This window comes from Anneissia japonica, unplaced genomic scaffold (genome assembly GCF_011630105.1).
Source record: "Anneissia japonica isolate Jap-2015-1 unplaced genomic scaffold, ASM1163010v1 scaffold4929_len162294_cov128, whole genome shotgun sequence".
Lineage (NCBI taxonomy): Eukaryota > Metazoa > Echinodermata > Crinoidea > Comatulida > Comatulidae > Anneissia > Anneissia japonica.
Genome location: NW_022721921.1, coordinates 9,782 through 10,276, shown reverse-complemented (window position 1 = coordinate 10,276; position 495 = coordinate 9,782). Strand labels below are relative to the sequence as shown.

Sequence of the window (495 nt, the reverse complement as noted above, 5' to 3'; positions counted from 1 at the left end):
CCTAACCCTAACTCTAACTCTAACCCTAACCCTAACCCCTGTCTCTTATACACATCTGAGATGAATTTCTTATAAAAATATTGTAGTTCTTGATAAGATAATCTCCTTTATTAAAGTGTTCCATGGTTTTAGGTGGTGGTCGCTTAATCGAGCAGATACGATACAGCAATTGCAAGACATCTGTCTACAAGTGTTTTAGATTATTGTACTTACTATGCCACAACCCAAGGTGTCTGCCAAAAATGGATAGTGCTTAACAATCTGAAAACAAACATGCTCTCTTTCGGTCTTCGTTGGGTTCATTGTGTGGACACGGATCATAGAACAAACATCCCTAGTGAATTCATTGCGCAGACTGCTCGAAAGTTTGCCTGCCTTTAGGCCTTCTGACACTGGTGGAGAGAACTAAAAGAAAAATGAAAAGGCTAACTTTCCATGTACCCATATTCCACAGTATATCCTGCAAAAAACTATTCTGTATATACCTCCAGCCAA

The 495-nt window shown here is 39.2% G+C and overlaps 1 protein-coding gene across 1 annotated transcript in view; it reads right to left on the bottom strand.

The window, feature by feature from the left end:
• LOC117111759 (sterile alpha motif domain-containing protein 3-like) overlaps positions 1-398 on the bottom strand; it is a 4,122-nt gene extending 3,724 nt beyond the window's left edge. The window contains exon 1 of the mRNA XM_033254755.1: positions 214-398. Coding sequence (XP_033110646.1) covers positions 214-321 — 108 coding nt within the window. The 5' untranslated portion in view covers positions 322-398. The remainder of the gene's footprint in view (positions 1-213) is intronic.
• Positions 399-495: the final 97 nt, after the last annotated feature.